This window comes from Salvelinus alpinus, chromosome 12 (genome assembly GCF_045679555.1).
Source record: "Salvelinus alpinus chromosome 12, SLU_Salpinus.1, whole genome shotgun sequence".
NCBI lineage: Eukaryota > Metazoa > Chordata > Actinopteri > Salmoniformes > Salmonidae > Salvelinus > Salvelinus alpinus.
In genome coordinates, this window is record NC_092097.1 from 34,223,948 (window position 1) to 34,241,233 (window position 17,286).

The window sequence follows — 17,286 nt, forward strand, 5'->3', positions numbered from 1 at the left end:
GAACAGATGGTAGCCCACTAACAAGCGGCTGACTGCCAGCTGGGCTGTTCCATACTGGATCCAGTCCTGATTATTAGCACCTTGCCACGAGGACGACTAAAAAAGAAACCATGGTGCAGGGGAGGGACATCATATCAACAATAAGTGTCTCGTGGCTAAAATCTATCCTCTATAACTGTGATAAAGCATATACTGAGTAGGAGCAAATATGATCTTGATCTAGCAGATCCCTCTGTGGTCATGCAGGTATAAACAGAATAATATGTCATATTTCCAAACTTGATACTTTATTTCAAACACATTACTTTGCAATACATTACTTAATGTACTCTGTAGTTTGTATCGCTGAAAAACCACATACATTTTGAATTATTACTGTTTCCTGATGTAGGCCTATTTTTCTATGCAGTAATCATTTCAATAATCAGTGATACATAATGATATGCTTAGTGTTTATGATATCTCCCTTTAATAATGTGATATTTTTCATGCTTTCGTTAGCTGCCGATCTCACAGAAAAGGGAAGTAGTTGGTCCCTCAAGTGTTTCCCATACATATTGCTCATGCTTTGTGAATAGCACAACTCTGTTTAAAAAACAAACAAATGTGGACTCTTGCCACCAGGCACACAGATTGGGTGACAGAATGCTACCACAATCAGGAGCACAGACTAGGTGTGGAGGACAACCAGTACAAACATGCTGATAGAGGATAGGATGTCTCTTGGGAATGTATTTTCAACTGAATATCTAACCTAATATCTAGACACAACCATGCAGAGAGAGATCCATTCATACTATAGGTACTGTTGGGAGGGTACAAAAGAATACAAGAAGAATGTCCTATGTTGGCTGAAGCAGTGTGAATATTTTGACATGCTCTCTCTGGGTCAAATCCTAATTTAAGATACATGGATGTGGATGTAGCTTTAGTTTAGGCGTAAATCATGCATTCTTATCAATGAGAGATTTGCACAAAAATCTCAGTACTAAGGCCTCGATTCCGACCCAAGTTAAGCGTGCGTAAATGGAAGGTAATTACCTTTTTATGCGCTTTTCTCTCTATGCATATTATGACCTTGAATTTAAGCTTGAGAATAGCATGATATTCACCTGCTATTCGTTTGAGGTGGAGCTCGAATAAATGAAGGTGTGGTGGAGGTGTGTCTACGGATACGTCGTATTTTGACCTTGATTTAATTCCCCTCATAATTCTGCCATTTTAACGTGCGAGGAAACCATGAATAAGGTCAAGCTAGCCTGACAGTTCCAAGTGGAAAAAGCATCTGCTTTCTTTTTTTCTAATTTAAATAACAGCATTCTCCATGCACTGTAATTTATATATTGATAAGAGCTATTAATAAGAGCTAGGTAAATGAGTATTCCGTTTGGAGAAGGGGATTGTAAATAAACATGGCAGTTGTTTTAGATAATATTTTCTTATAATCCCTGGAGACAAATGTGACACCAGCCATATAGAAGCAAACTGAAAATCATATCAACATGACATGTATTGCCGCCCCTTTAACACAGTGAAATAGAAAACAAAAATTGCTGTGTCATTATTCACAATTGTAATTGTGTGCCCTCAAAATTTGCATTGATGAAATTTGGAGACCATAGTTTATAGGCTTCTGTAGGGCTGAACCTGCCAAGTTGATGTATGCTCTTTAGAATGTTTTTATTATATGCCCAGGCTTTTCTCCGTTTTATTTTACAATTTGTATCACGTTAAATATTAGCCACTATCGCGAGCCACCGTCAGTAATACCCACATACATTTATTTTTGCATCATTTCATTCCATTCCGTTTTCATGTCCTTGTAAATTGTTCCTGAGGGTTCCTAGCATTAGTGGATCATATTCGGCTAACGCTGTGCAATAAGTTGGGACATGTAGCCTATTTGAATCATTATGGAACTAAGAACACACGACTGGACTGTTGTCATACAATTCCATGATTAGTGGGAATTAGAGTAGATTTATAGGATTATTGTTCAACCTCTATTGTACTCTTTTTTTCCACCTTCAAATATTTTATGGATTGAACTTGAATATGACAGCTTTCAGTTTGACTCAAACCACTGTATTTTTTATTTTGTCGCACTGCTTTGCTTTATCTTGGCCAGGTTGCAGTTGTAAATGAGAACTTGTTCTCAACTGGCCTATCTGGTTAAATAAAGGTGAAATTTAAAAAAATAAGTTACACTGTATTTAAAGGGATGGCTTAAGATAAATGTACTGAAAACACCATTGAATGAAAACTCATCTAGAAAATATGGTGGCCAGCAAGTGGGAGGGTTTTACATTTATTCAGAGTGCGCAAGGTAGCCATGCCTGCAGAGCACGTTACGCGACTCAATAAGGTAAGTCTGAATATACTGAGAAGTGTGTAGGAAAGGCATAAATTCCTAAATCAGGATTCACCCCTCATTGCCTATTCAGTCTGAGAGTAGAAACGGAGAAGCTATACAATAACACCACATGTTGCTATAAAACTACAAATTACTTACATTTTACATTTATATTGACTCAGTTTGATGTTATATTACAACTGTTGACAACATCAAATATTGTAATGCATTGAGGCATTAGCCCTAACAATGCAGGGTGGTGCCATAGGAGAATCCTATGACTTAAGTCCTATATATTTTAGCTTCCATAATAAAGTGAATATTTGTGGCATTACCTCGTCTTTATTTCTACTCAGTATGCTGTGCGTTTTGTGTAAGGGTGAATGTGCTTGGAAGTGAACTGTGTACAATTGTATATAGTTGTGGAGTCAATGATATAAAATGAATTAACAGCCAAACACTTGGACTTCCATACAAAACACAGGTTCATAAAACAACGCTGAACATTCTCACATAACCAGCGATCATTTTCAGGTACAATAACTAGTTGGCAAGAGAGAAACTAACTAGACTATTGTCCTTCATCCACAATTACTAACAATAATTTAGGCATTTTACTGTAAGGTGCATAATAAAGCAAGGAACGATATTTTCAGATAAGAGCATAATCTACCTCAACAAATTTTTACAATATTTTCAGTTAAGAGCATTACCTGACTTTAACAGCACCTACTGACTAACAGGATGACCAAAGAAACGGTTTAACAGAGCAAACATACAGAAAATACCTTTTTGGTGTCATTATAGCAGCCATGCAACTCCAACCATTTGGGGCTGGTGTGTAGGGGTCAAAAGGACATTGTTTATAAAGAATTAATTTGATTGTCAACAAAACAGACCAATGGCTTTTTTTCATAGGCGTATACTGTAGTAGGTAATTTCATTACAATTGCTTGGGTCTTGGATATGTATGTTTATCCAGACTCCTAGATATTGATGACATTAACATCTAAGGCCCTGATAACATAACCATATAATTACTTAGTGCCATAGACATCTATGGTGGGTAACCCAGAGCCATAGGTATCCATTCATCTCTCCATAGACATAATGGCTCTGTGATATCATAGCCTTCTGATTACCCAGTACTATAGATATCAATGGTGTCTTCATAGAGACATGGCTATGTATGCTAACCTAATCTTCAATCCATATCCCCTCTCTACTCACTGATCGTCTCGCTACTCACCCCGCCTCGGGGAATGTGAGAGCGCATGGGGGCGGAAGCGAGGAGGAGGAGAGAGGCATCCCCCACCTATGTGGAGGGCCAGATGGGCCCTCCCAGGATCAGCAAGCCCAGGAACAGCAGGGGTAGAGGGGGTAGAGGCGAGCGCAGGCTTGGGGCCGAGCTAGGGCTGCACAGGTCAAAGAGGCTGCCCTGGAAGCGGATCTTCCTGGAGTCTTCTCTTAGGGTCTCCCAGATGGAGCCCACCTCCTCCTGACACCCGGACAGTGCCGTCAGGGCACACGTGTGGAACGCCTCCCAGTGGCTAGGGATGAAAGATCAATCAATGAATCAGTCAAATATATTTTATAAAGCCCTTTTTACATCAGTAGTTGTCTCAAAGTGCTTTACAAGAGGGTCTTCCACAAATCCACTACCTGTTACATATTTGACATGAAAACATGCCATTGGTTTTCAATCTATTGGATTGAAGAATGTCATTGATTTGATTTATCTGGCACTTTAATCGCCTCACATGCCAGGCTTCAAAGCTCACCTGTAACACACATGGCCAAAGGTGTGTTTTACAGGAGTATTTTTGGTTTATTAATGTTTTTTATACTACTGTCCAGTGAAACTGTAACAGTTTTTATTCTAGCGTTTTGCAAGATCAACCCAGCTTTATTTTGTAGCCACAGAAATTAGATCTGATGCTGCACAGGGAACTTGTTTCACCCCAGTCGTAAGAGTAATCAGGTCCCATGAGATCCCGGTGCATTGCAAACACAGATGCAGCTATGTAGAGGATGCTGTACGTTGCACACACACACATGCACACAGACACACACACCCCTCTCACCTACACACAGCTTCCACTCCCATCTCGCTGGTCACATTCTCCTGGTAGTTATCCATGCTCTCCCCCAGCTCCAGAACACAGTCAGAGAAGTCCCTGTAAATATTCTCACACTTCACATCCGCCGCTGAGTCTCTTGCCACAGCCAGGGACACTGCAAAACACACACAGAGAGAAAAATACATCCAAATGCATTAAGGAAAGAAAGGCCATTATATTGCCTGTTGTGAAAAAAATAATATTGTATCCATATGGTACATATCCTGCTTGTTCATTTTTACCATAGGTTTTATTGTACAATTCAGCCATTGCTCTTACAGAGGCCAAATATAATTGTTTTATGTCATGATAGAATAACAATAGGCTCTAGTATCATCTTTATCTAGATCAGTGGACGCTGGTGAGAGAAGCTGTAGGATGACGGGCTCATTGTAATGGCAGGAATGCAGTGAATGGAATGGAGTCAGACATGTGGTTTCCATATGTTTGATGTTTTTGATACCGTTCAATTAATTCCATTCCAGCCATGACAATGAGCCCGTACTCCTATAGCTCCTCCCACCAGCCTCCACTGATCCAGATCTTTATCCATCTCCCTGTTTGAAGCGAAGAGTGTCTTCTGAAACAAATGGGAGGATGCCAAAAGTAGGTCACCCTCCTTCTTTGTTGTTCTTGGAGTTAAAATGGAGGAAACAGAGACATAACAGCTCTCAGCATCCCTCCCAGGAAGTTTGGCTAACGTTTTTCTTCCAGTCTTTCAAAATGGCCTCTCAATGTAGTTTTAATGACGAGATTGCTTTGGAGATATTTGTCCTCCTGTGATTTAGAGATGCTTCAAAGGGTGGATGATGCCATCAGCAGATATGTCCGTTAATAGATATAATCAGCATAGGCTACCTGTGAGAATGGTTCATGTCACAATTCTCTCCCATCTACCTCCTCCCTCCCACCCCCTTATTGATCACTTAGGCTCAGGTGTCAGGGATAAGGTGTCCAAAGCCACTGTAATAGCCACTGTCTGTTATATAAGCTTGAATGATTGATTTTAAGGCATAGAAAACATTGAAGTATATCAAGGCATGGGTAATATTGGGATTCTGAGAATAGAGCAACTGCCCCCAGATTTGGTTGCTTGCCTGGATCATTTGCAGTGTCCCACTTCACATTAAATCCAATGCCCCCTCCCCAAATACAGTGGCTTGCAAAAGTATTCACCCCCTTGGCATTTTTCCTATTTTGTTGCTTTACAACCTGGAAATAAAATAGATTTTTGGGGGGTTTGTATCATGTGATTTACACAACATGCCTACCACTTTGAAGATGACATTTTTTTAAAATTGTGAATCAAACAAGAAATAAGACAAAACAACTGAAAACTTGAGCGTGCATAATTATTCACCCCCCCCCCCCCCAAAAGTCAATACTTTGTAGAGACACTTTTTGCAGCAATTACAGCTGCAAGTCTCTTGGGGTATGTCTTTATAAGCTTGGCACTTCTAGCCACTGGGATTTTTGCCCATTCTTCAAGGCAAAACTGCTCCAGCTCCTTCAAGTAGGATGGGTTCCGCTGGTGTACAGCAATCTTTAAGTCATACCACAGATTCTCAATTGGATTTTTTTTAAATGTATTTTATTTCACCTTTATTTAACCAGGTAGGCAAATTGAGAACACGTTCTCATTTACAATTGCGACCTGGCCAAGATAAAGCAAAGCAGTTCGACACATACAACAACACATAGTTACACATGGAGTAAAACAAACATACAGTCAATAATACAGTGAAAAATAAGTCTATATACAATGTGAGCAAGTGAGGTGAGATAAGGGAGGTGAAGGCAAACAAAATATATATATAAATAAATAAAAATATAAAAAGGCCATGGTGGCGAAGTAAATACAATATAGCAAGTAAAAAAGAAAAACCCTGGAATGGTTGGTTTGCAGTGGAAGAAAGTGTAAAGTAGAGATAGAAATAATGGGGTGCAAAGGAGCAAAATAAATAAATAAATACAGTAGGGGAAGCGGTAGTTGTTTGGGCTAAATTATAGATGCGCTATGTACAGGTGCAGTAATCTGTGAGCTGCTCTGACAGCTGGTGCTTAAAGCTAGTGAGGGAGATAAGTGTTTCCAGCTTCAGAGATTTTTGCAGTTCGTTCCAGTCATTGGCAGCAGAGAACTGGAAGGAAAGATGACCAAAGGAGGAATTGGCTTTGGGGGTGACCAGAGAGATATACCTGCTGGAGCGCGTGCTACGAGTGGGTGCTGCTATGGTGACTAGACAGCTGAGATAAGGCGGGGCTTTACCTAGCAGAGACTTGTAGATAACCTGTAGCCAGTGGGTTTGGCGACGAGTATGAAGCGAGGGCCAACCAACGAGAGCGTACAGTTCGCAATGGCGGGTAGTGTATGGGGCTTTGGTGACAAAACGGATGGCACTGTGATAGACTGCATCCAGTTTGTTGAGTAGAGTGTTGGAGGCTATTTTATAGATGACATCACCGAAGTCAAGGATTGGTAGGATGGTCAATTTTACGAGGGTATGTTTGGCAGCATGAGTGAAGGATGCTTTGTTGCGATATAGGAAGCCGATTCTAGATTTAACTTTGGATTGGAGATGCTTAATGTGAGTCTGGAAGGAGAGTTTACAGTCTAACCAGACACCAAGGTATTTGTAGTTGTCCACGTATTCTAAGTCAGAGCCGTCCAGAGTAGTGATGCTGGACGGGCGAGCAGGTGCGGGCAGTGACCGGTTGAATAGCATGCATTTAGTTTTACTTGCGTTTAAGAGCAGTTGGAGGCCACGGAAGGAGAGTTGTATGGCATTGAAGCTCGTCTGGAGTTTAGTTGACACAGTGTCCAAAGAGGGGCCAGAAGTATACAGAATGGTGTCGTCTGCGTAGAGGTGTATCAGAGAATCACCAGCAGCAAGAGCAACATCATTGATGTATACAGAGAAGAGAGTCGGCCCGAGGATTGAACCCTGTGGCACCCCCATAGGATTGAACCCTGTGGCACCCCCCTGTGGCACCTGTGGCACACCCATTGCCTGGTCCGTCAGTTTTGGTGGGCTGTCCTCTCTTTGGCAGGTTTGCTGTGGTGCCATTTTCTTAAAAATTTTTAATAATGGATTTAACGGTGCTCCGTGGGATGTTCAAAGTTTCAGATGTTTTTTTATAATCCAACCCTGATCTGTACTTCTCCACAACTTTGGAGAGCTCCTTGGTCTTCATGGTGACGCTTGCTTGGTGGTGCGGCTTGCTTAGTGGTGTTGCAGACTCTGGGGCCTTTCAGAACAGGTGTATATATAATGAGATCATGTGACAGATCATGTGACACTTAGATTGCACACAGGTTAACTTTATTTAACTAATTATGTGACTTCTGAAGGTAATTGGTTGCACCAGATCTTATTTAGGGGCTTCATAGCAAAGGGGGTGAATACATATGCACACACCACTTTTTTTGAAACAAGTAATTTTTTAAAATTTCACTTAACCAATTTTGACTATTTTGTGTATGTCCATTAAATGAAATCAACATAAAAATCTATTTAAATTACAGGTTGTAATCCAACAAAATAGGAATAACGCCAAGGGGGATGAATACTTTTGCAAGGCACTGTATAATAATAATGATATTTAAAAATATATATTAGCTGTAATACTACTGGCCACCTAGCAATTATATGACGTTGGCTTTAGCTAGCCTAGATAGGTTACCAATCTCCCAACCTCATAACTAGCTACCAAGAAGCCATTTCATGCTATCAATCAAGCAGCATACCACCCTGCAACCCACTGCTGGCTTGCCACTAAAGCTAAGCAGGATTGGTCTTGGATGGGAGACCAGATGCTGCTGGAAGTGGTGTTAGAGGGCCAGTAGAGGGCACTATTTCCTCTGATCTAAAAAAGATCCCAATGCCCCAGGGCAGTGATTGGGGACATTGCCCTGTGTAGGGTGCTGTCTTCTGGATGGGACATTAAACAGGTGTCCTGACTCTCTGTGGTCACTAAAAGATCCAATGGCACTTATTGTAAGAGTAGGGGTGTTAACCCTGGTGTCCTGGCTAAATGTTAACCCTGGTGTCCTGGCTAAATTCCCAATCTGGCCCTCATACCATCATGGCCAACTAATCATCCCCAGCTTCCAATTGGATCATTCTGCTCCCCTGTAACTATTCTGCGGGTTGTACCTGTAGATTATAAAACTTACCTGGTAAAATAAGGACACAATTAAATAGCTGCCATACCTGCTGGCAAGGTTGGTAGACTTCAGAAAAGCAAGCAATTACTGAATACAACTCACATTCCTTTCAATCATTTTACCAGAGAAGCATATTTTGTTTCTTTAAAAAAAGAAACACCAGTCAGGAGGATACAGCTCAAGAGGTAAACTTAAATATGCAGAGAAATGTACATATTATTATTTTTTTTTACATAGAATTAAGCATAATGATTATGGCTCTTGATTGCAGGGGAAAAAATGTTTCAGGTGTTTGAAAAATGCACAATTCTCCAACTTCAGGATGGGGCCTAGTCCCCCTCCGGACCACCCTCCAGCCATACCCAGTACTTTGTGACCCCAAACCAGCACAACACTGCAAGTCTATTTCTGGTCAAATATCATTCAAGCACTCCAAAATCTAACTGCACACACCTGAGTGACAATGAGTTATTGATAAGCACTTAAAATATGAAAAAGGCTTGGCACTGTCAAATAGTAGGCTACAACTCTATTCTCACCCTGCATGCAACATCTACATTTAGCCTACACCCTTAATTAATAAAATATTACGTTTCATCCAATTTATTATAAAAACAGAGCTAATACAGTGGTGTCGAAAAATAAATTCCTGTAATGACAAATTATTATTCTACAAATAAATATGTATCTAGAACGATAATTGAACCCGTCTTACCTAATGTAATACATGCACAACATATTAGAATCTTCGCTGACGTAAATCCCATTCCCATATCAAACCCAGCGGAGGGTGCCTCTCGCCATCTGTGGGATCCGACAAAGTCGCTCATAAATTGAGAAAAAAAATCAAAGCGAAGTAAGATGAATCGATCAAGATAAATTACTTATGACGTCCTATCTGGTTACCAGGAGGCGATTGACATTTGCAGTATCAGTTGCAGTTTATTCTCGATCCAAAACATGATAACAACTGTGACGTTACTTAACCTGCCCCTCGCGTGCGTGCTTCGTCTCAGAGCGCTTCTCTCACCTCATCAACGCTCTTCGCCAGAGATACGTTTAGTGCCATCCCATGTCTCTCATTTGCTGACGGACAAATAGCCCATTGGTACATATGGACACTCTCCTCTCAGTCGGATCCCTTGTCAATCTGACATCAGTCATCTTTGATTTCTCTGAGAATAATATTGAGCAAAATCAAAAGTCCAAATAAAGTGCTTATTTCAGAGCTTCATAAATTGAGGCATGAAATCAAAACAAATGTATTTGTCACATGCTCCAAATACAACAGGTGTAGACTTTACCATGAAATGCTTACTTAAGAGCCCTTTCCCAACAATGCAGATTTAAAAAGACAATTATATAAAATAAAAAGGAAATAGAAACACAATAAAATAACAATAACAAGGCTATATACAGTACAAGGAGTACTGGTACTGAGTCAATGTGCTGGGGTACGAGGTAGTTGAGGTGACTGAGGTAACATGTACATGTAGGTAAAAGTGACTAGGCAATCAGTATAGATAATAAACAGAGTAGCTGCAGTGTGTGAAGAGTGTGAAAGAGTGTGTGGCGGCAATAAGCATGTGTGTTTTGTGTGTGTGAGCATATGTCGTTTGTGTGTGTTGGAGTGTCAGCGTAGTATGTGTGAAAAAAATTATAATTCATAATTCAACCAGTTACATTTATTGTAGTATGGTTTGGGAAAAATGAAACCTGACTCTGAAAGCAAGTACCTTTTCAAATGCATTTGTATCATTCACATTTAACAATGTAACCTGGTAGCTGATGGCCTTTTCTTTTGAAATTCTCTTCACTGAGCCTTTCAAAGCATCTTTATGATATTCCAAAGTATGACACTGAAAAACCTGGTCCACATTAAGGAAAACTTTCCCTTGGAGGAACTTGGGAGACCCTTTTGGTCACTATCTCAATTCCTGACCGTGCAGACAGGGAGTCAGCCACTAAGGCACTGAATTAAATAGAACTAAAAGCTCAATATCATAATACTTCAGGAATTTAAGTATTTAAATACATTTGTAAAAGTAAAAAAAGATTTTGATTGAAATACTTGGTGTAGCATTATAGCTTTCTTTGGCAGGTCTAAAACTCCCCAAGTCTTCCCCATGTCTTCCATGGAGCTGGCATGGTGATTAAATTACTCAGTCCTTTAGTGTTTCAACCACACAGTGATAAAAAACAAGTTCCTTTAATTAAACAAAATGTGGGCCAAATTTGCACAATTATGACCATGTTCAACTAGAGTGGTGTCTAAATGGGACACATTCGTGACACCAGTCTCTTCAGTCCAAGAACCCTTGACATTGAGACATTTGGCGTATGCCTATGTATCAGCGGCGAAAAGCTCTTGGATAACTAACTAGGTCCACCCAGAGGTTGAGCAGAGGTTGATGGTGTTGACGGTTGTGATGTCATGGGCCTTGAACATGGGCCTGGTGGACATTGATATGAAGACGGCCGCATCTTGGAATGGTTTACTGATCTACTCCCACCGCTCTCTTGGTGCGTTTCCTTGGGGAGGCTTTAGGGGATGCCGATGCCTTGCCTGTAAGAGAGAGCGAGACAAAGAGAGTAAGAGAGAGTGTGAGAGAAAGAGAGATGGTCAATACAGCCATTTGAGTTGATATTCATCTTTGTACAGACAAGATTAAAACAGAGGATGCCTTTTCAAGTACACTTCCAAAAAAGTGGTTGTTATAAGCAGAGTTTGAATTTGTCTTCCTGCACAAAGCTATGACAGAGTATTAAAGCTCATGACAAAGCTCAACTTACTCATGATGTTGAGGGTCTCTTGGGGAATCCAGCTTATGTCCACACCGTTCATCCCACCAGTGCCCGTCTCCACCTTCACAGGGAACCTCTTCCTCTGCACAACATAGATGAAAGGTCATCACTTCATTCACCCTGGTGCTCATTTTTAATGTAACATTCAACACCATATGTAAAGAGGTGGAGATATTTTAGACTATGACAATTTAGATTCATGAAACTCGTACCGTCCTAGACTCCAGCACCTGGTACGTGCCAAAGACCGCCAAGACAACCAATCCAGTCAGGAAGATATACATGAATATTCTGGAGGAGAAACAAAGGAAAACATGTCATACTATAAAAATGAGTTAAAATATTTTAACAAATGTACCTAAAACATAAATTAAAATAACCAAATACTGGCATAAAAATAGAATTGATGTATGCAAAGAAATGCTTACGTCTCTCCATCCAGTCCTTCCTCCAGCTCAACGATAGTAACGGTCTGGTTGTAAATGGCCGTCTGGAAACCGTTGCCCTGCGGAACAGTCAAAACACAAGATCAGCGCCTCAGGACATACATTCCAAGGAACTTCTGAACCTGGTCAGGGTGATGCCTGAACACCTGGTCAACAACCCATATGAGCTGGGCATACTGAAGATGCAAAACATTCCAATAATAAAAACAATCAATAAATCTAGTCTCACCTCACTGTCCTGGTAGTTGAGTAGGATAACCAGGCCGAAGGGACGACCAGCCATAGGCTGAGCAGGGATGAAGGAGTACTCAAAGGAGGCCTGCTTCTGGGGCTGGACCACAGTGCTCAGGGGCAAGGCTGTGAACTAGATACCAAAAACATCTTGTCTACTTTTCTGATCAACAATGGCAGAAAGTTCCCAATACTACATTTTACAGGGCATTCCATGTATATTTGGTAAATACAACACACTGTTTTTGAACTAACTGTCATCTATAATAGGTAATACATATGTTATCGGGTTTGTAAAGGCTTTATAATAAGTTAATATTATAGTAATTGTTAGTTAATAAATTGGAAGTAAACAGATTACAAACCCCATTATAATGTATGAAGTGTTACAGAATCATGTGTGTTTTCATGGGGACTTTCTATTCCTCAGATGAGGCATGCAGGCGTCATGCATCCGAGAGCCCAGACTCACGTTCTGTATGTAGAACTGGAAGTCCTGAGGGTAACGGAAGGAGGCCTCCAGGGAATGGACAGTGAAATCCTGGCTTCCCTTGTTGGTGAAACCCACCAGGAACTTCACAATCTCATTGGCTGGGAACTCTGGATAGAGGGCACAAAGATATACAAATTAAACCATTGATGTGAATGAATAATTACATTCAACACTGTCTTGCATATTAGCCTTTAAATTTACAATGAATGACTGAGTGTAAAATGATATGAAAGTCTTCATCAAGGAAGAGAAGGCCAACCTTCCCCAGTCACAAAGACAATGGTGGTGTCAGCATCAGGGTGAGAGGTTACATCTCCAACTGCAGCATCTTCATCTATGTCATCTTCTGTTTCCTGAGAGATTTCAAAATATCAAATCAAATAGCAATATGTCAAACAACTGTCTGGTTCATTTGGCAGGGACAATAGAAGCCGCTTTCATCCCAGTTCGAACAACGTCACATACTGAGCCTGGGACCTGATCTTCTTCCACCAGCACCTCATCCTCTTCCTCCTCCTCCTCCTCCTCATCGACTGTTGAATCTGGGGAAATGTCCTCCGCAGACTCAGAGTCTGCAGATACTTGGCCTGTCCAAACAGAGAGAAGAAGCCATTAGCAATGTGTGCATTTAAACACATACACATTGCATAAATTGCTATAATATCTGATGATAATTGTGACTTCAACTCGCCACCTGTTAAAAAGGCCAGGCCTCTTAACCTGACGTTACCCCTAGTTTGTCCATCTTCACAAAAAATACACATAGGATACAATGGATCAAATAAATGTAAACTAGTGACACTACTAAATAGATACAAGTGATCATGAAAAGAGATTAGTTCATTGTGCTCGTTCACAAAGAATGTTTAGCCTAAAGGCTAAAACTAGGTCCTGTTATGCTTCATGATTGGTAGGCCTAATTAATCGAAAATGCTGTATAAACTTTGTATAACAAATTGCAAAGCCAATCATTTAGTAGTAGGCCTGCCCTATTGTAACAATTTGAACACTATGTAACAGGCAAGATACAACGTAAAAGTCAGCGCCTCACACGGGTGTTACAATGCATCAACACAGTACTAACGCAACGATGATCCTGGGACACGTCACCATAGAAAAAGGGGAACTCAGAGTAGAGATTACCGTTCTCCTAGCAGCAGTATATTATGCTGGCAGCACAATTCAAAATAAGAGCCCCCCTGCAAAGATATGCTAAACTTTGTGAATATCATTTTTTTTTGCGCTCTAGTGCAGAATACTAGTTGTGTATAGAAACAATATTGCCTACCAGACACATTTTGTCCTGAAAAATGTGACATTTTTGTTTCTCTATTTAAGGTTCTTATTGTCTTTCACCATAAAACTACATCTATGGAAATGTTTCATTTGCATAAGCATGCGATGTCTCAACAAGCATATATTGAGAAAGCTTCCCAAAGTTTTATGTTCCTGCTATAATTTTATGTTAAATGCATTTGTTTACTTAATTAATCAAATATGGATATTGAGCACGAAGCTTTAAGACAATGCAGTCTTCAAACGTTAAATATCACTGAATGAAAAACTGCGTTATGCCACGTCAATGTTAACTTTGTTAACGTTTCATTATTGCAATGAACTCTGCACCGCTGGAGTGACGAATACAAATTCAGAAGGATAAAATGACTTACCGAAGGATATCAGGCCACATGGGAAAGCCACGAGTAAAAGTAAAAGTATTTTTGATCCGAAATTGAACATTTTGCTGCGTCAAGTTCGTAGCTTGCTACATACACATCAGCACTCAGGAAAAGGAAGAAAAGTTAGAGAAGACGTGGGATAAGAGTTTTAAGTCACGCCCATACTAAGCACGTATAGGTATTGTCAAACTGTTTAGGAGAAATTGATTGAATCAACAACAACAAAAGCACATGTCATTCTTCCATCCATAATCGACAATTAAATTAACTTATGTTGGGGGGGGGGGGGGGGGGGGTTCTCAGTATAGTTAACCATTGTAGATCATTTTAGGCCTACGCTGTCTAAATATTTATAATATTTTTTAAATATCTTTGCAGACACTATATTTTTCTTTTTTTTAGCACACTAGCAAACACATTAGTACATGTCCCAAAACGTACAAAACCTAAAATGTGTCCTAATCTTTCAGTCAAAAATAAAGCGGTGCTGCATCCCTTGGTATAAAACTCACACAAAATATTCTCTCTCTTTTGCGCATTAGCAAAATGTGGCTCAGCATGAGTTGTTTTCATAGGAAGGATTGTGGTTTTCTGCAGATTGCCCTGCTGATGCACAAAAGAAATGACAAGCTAACATCCTGCAGCAAACTCCCAGAAAGAACCCTAGATGAACCTGCATCACTAAAACCAACACCTTAAAATACAAATATAATAGTTTAGTACAGAATTACGCTTCAATACAATTACATCTTGGATCAATATTTTAGAGAGTCGCAGGGAAGGATTAAATTATTTTTTATTTTATTTTTGTCAAGCGAGTCTGAATTTATCAGGTTTATAAACTCGCAATCATGGCAGATAGCTGTAACAGCAGCACTCAAACAACAGGTAAGTCTGATCTATTTTAACTCACAATATTCTATTTTTTTACCTTTATTTAACTAGGCAAGACAGTTAAGAACAAATTCTTATTTTCAATGACGGCCTAGGAACAGTGGATATTGTGGTGTCCTTTTTAAAAGCTTGTTTGAAGTTAGACAATATTTTATTCTCATCAAGAGGTCAAAAAGGTCAAATTTACATGCCATAAAAAAAATGAAACTCAAAACTCTTCAAGCTCAAAGGTGTCAACGTTACATTTTTGAAAATGTATTACACAGTGTAATCCAAATGAACCCACACACTGTTGTAGGCTCCCAAAAGACATGTGGGAGGAAATACAACAGTGTGTTGGTTCATTTAGTTTACTTTGAACTATTTATTCAATTCAGTGTCTTCTGGAGCTATAGACATATTACACATGACAAGCCATCAAATCTTGAAAGAAAGATGAATACCCACACACTATTCCATGCACCTGCCGTTTTATTGTGCAAAATTTAGACCCGAAAGTCTTTGTCAGACTTGCCATAAAGTCTTGTCAGCCCAATGCAAAGAAAACAACATATACTAACGGTTATACACCTGTTCTCTTTCTTGTTGTTGTACTCCCCATAGTTTTTGGTATTTTCTGCGGGTCTTTTGAGCTGTGGATCCTACTGTCAGTTGTCAGCACAATGTTGGTCTTTTCAGTGTGCTGGAATATTCTTTGCTGTATCGCAACACATTGTACAGGTAAGACTGAAGTCAATGGTTAACACAACCTCTGATTTAAAAGAAAATACTGACAGAGAACACTCTTTTGTTGTTACAGATAAAGGAAATACATTTCTGCCCCGCTTCAGAAGGAGGTGTGTATCTAATTGCAGTTTCTCAATTTCATACAAGCAATTTTTTGATCTGTGCTCAAATCCATTTACAGATCTTCTGATCATATTCTTGGTTTTGTACCTGACTTGCATATCTTAGACCACCTTTTGCAAAACTTTAAATACATATGTCATCAGAATATTAACACAACGTTTTTGTCAGAGGAGAAATGTGGGCAATTGTGTTCTGTTTCCGGCAATCTTAAATCATAATCTCCAACAATTTTACATTCCATTATAGATAATTACTTTGGTATAGATTGAGGGCTATACATTCATATCAATTGTGTTCCTCCATTGTATTCACCTTTCCTTATTTCTACTGTGGATTTTGTTTCTGTGCACCAAAGGAAAGTCTCCAAAACTATGAACAAATCAGCCTATGTATTGACTACATGGAATTAGATTGTGATGATACCGATGAATGAATCTGGCTAAAGTGTTGGCTGGCTGGCTGGCTCACTTACTCACTCTCATAGCAGGCAGGGGCAGAACATCCAGCCTTTCTGGGGGGTATAAATCTGGTCTGGAAAGATGGGGAGGCCAAATAGTCCACGTGTGGGTGCTTGTTCTCCGTTACAATGGTGGCTAGCAGCATGCCTCTTTCCACTGTTTTATGCATCACTACAGCTGATGTGCATCTAACAGTCAAAACTCTGCTATAAAAAAATGAAAGAAAGGGAAAGTAACTGAACGACTACCGACCAGTAGCACTCACCTCCTCCCTCCCCAACACTCTCGACCCTCTCCACGGACGATGCAATCGCCATTGCACTGCACACTGCCCTCACCTACCTGGACAAAAGAAATGCATAAGATGCTGTTCATCGACTACATCTCGGCCTTCAATACCATAGTGCCCTATAAGCTCATTAGAAAGCTCACAGCGATCGGCCTGAACTCCTCCCTATGCAACTGGTCCTTGACTTCCTGACCGGGCGCCCCCAGGTGGTGAAGGTAAGCAACATTACCTCCTCAACAGTGATTCTCAACACGGGTGCCCCACAAGGGTGCGTTCTCAGTTCCCTCCTGTATTCCCCTGTATACCCACGAGTGTGTGGCATCACACAGTTCCAACTCCATCATCAAGTTCCATGACGACAACAGTAGTAGGCCTGATTACCAACAACGACGAGACAGCCTACAGGGAGGAGGTAGGCACTCTGACGGTGTGGTGCCAGGTAAGCAACCTCTCCCTCAGCGTTAGCTAAACAAAGGAGCTGATTGTGGTCTTCAGGGGGAACCA

At 40.3% G+C, this 17,286-nt stretch overlaps 2 protein-coding genes across 2 annotated transcripts; both read right to left on the minus strand.

Moving 5' to 3' along the window:
- Window positions 1-265: 265 nt before the first annotated feature.
- Window positions 266-10,178, minus strand: LOC139535957 (neuritin-like). The gene is made up of 3 exons (XM_071335960.1): window positions 9,354-10,178; window positions 4,438-4,588; window positions 266-3,903 (listed from the first exon to the last, which is right to left on the minus strand). Exons 1-3 carry the CDS (start codon window positions 9,466-9,468, stop codon window positions 3,669-3,671), a joined length of 501 nt encoding a protein of 166 aa, XP_071192061.1. The 5' UTR covers window positions 9,469-10,178; the 3' UTR covers window positions 266-3,668.
- A 130-nt stretch (window positions 10,179-10,308) lies between these two features.
- LOC139535956 (translocon-associated protein subunit alpha) lies at window positions 10,309-14,438 on the minus strand. The gene is made up of 9 exons (XM_071335959.1): window positions 14,284-14,438; window positions 13,079-13,200; window positions 12,873-12,966; window positions 12,593-12,720; window positions 12,119-12,253; window positions 11,872-11,948; window positions 11,656-11,734; window positions 11,432-11,525; window positions 10,309-11,204 (listed from the first exon to the last, which is right to left on the minus strand). The coding sequence occupies exons 1-9, from the start codon at window positions 14,351-14,353 to the stop codon at window positions 11,134-11,136; spliced, it is 870 nt and encodes a 289-aa protein (XP_071192060.1). The 5' UTR covers window positions 14,354-14,438; the 3' UTR covers window positions 10,309-11,133.
- Between the last annotated feature and the right edge of the window lie 2,848 nt (window positions 14,439-17,286).